We start from the raw sequence: 379 nt of genomic DNA, 5'->3' as shown, positions 1-379 counted from the left end.
GAAAGCTTTTTTACCAGTCCTGATAAATACTGTGCAGTTGTTTTTCCGTGTAACCCATTTGGCACTTATGGAACACTCTCCCTCAGCGTCTGCAGTCTATAACCTCTGTCTGTAAAATGCCAGCGCTCCCTCCCTGTTGTGGTATTTGCCAGTACACTATGTTTGCATTCTTATTTTTTTTTTGCATAAATGGAACTGTCCTGATGTGGCCTTTGCAGTCCAAGATTTCCTGTATGCAACAAAGTCAATTGTAAAATATTCTTGAATTCTTTTTAGTTTTTATGCCATAAGGGGGCAGCAAGGAGCATCAGGACCAATTTGCAAGGAAATATAATCTGGTGTAAAAGACACTATAAGAATGTGGGTGAAATACTGAATA

At 39.1% G+C, this 379-nt stretch overlaps 1 protein-coding gene across 1 annotated transcript in view; it reads right to left on the bottom strand.

Moving 5' to 3' along the window:
* Positions 1 to 58, bottom strand: part of LOC142662352 (cell adhesion molecule-related/down-regulated by oncogenes-like) — a 6,476-nt gene extending 6,418 nt beyond the window's left edge. Inside the window, exon 1 of the mRNA XM_075840574.1 lies at positions 15 to 58. Within this exon, the coding sequence (XP_075696689.1) occupies positions 15 to 58 (44 nt within the window). The remainder of the gene's footprint in view (positions 1 to 14) is intronic.
* Positions 59 to 379: the final 321 nt, after the last annotated feature.

This window comes from Rhinoderma darwinii, chromosome 10 (genome assembly GCF_050947455.1).
Source record: "Rhinoderma darwinii isolate aRhiDar2 chromosome 10, aRhiDar2.hap1, whole genome shotgun sequence".
In the NCBI taxonomy this organism is placed as follows: domain Eukaryota; kingdom Metazoa; phylum Chordata; class Amphibia; order Anura; family Rhinodermatidae; genus Rhinoderma; species Rhinoderma darwinii.
This window is presented reverse-complemented; position numbering and strand designations above follow the sequence as displayed.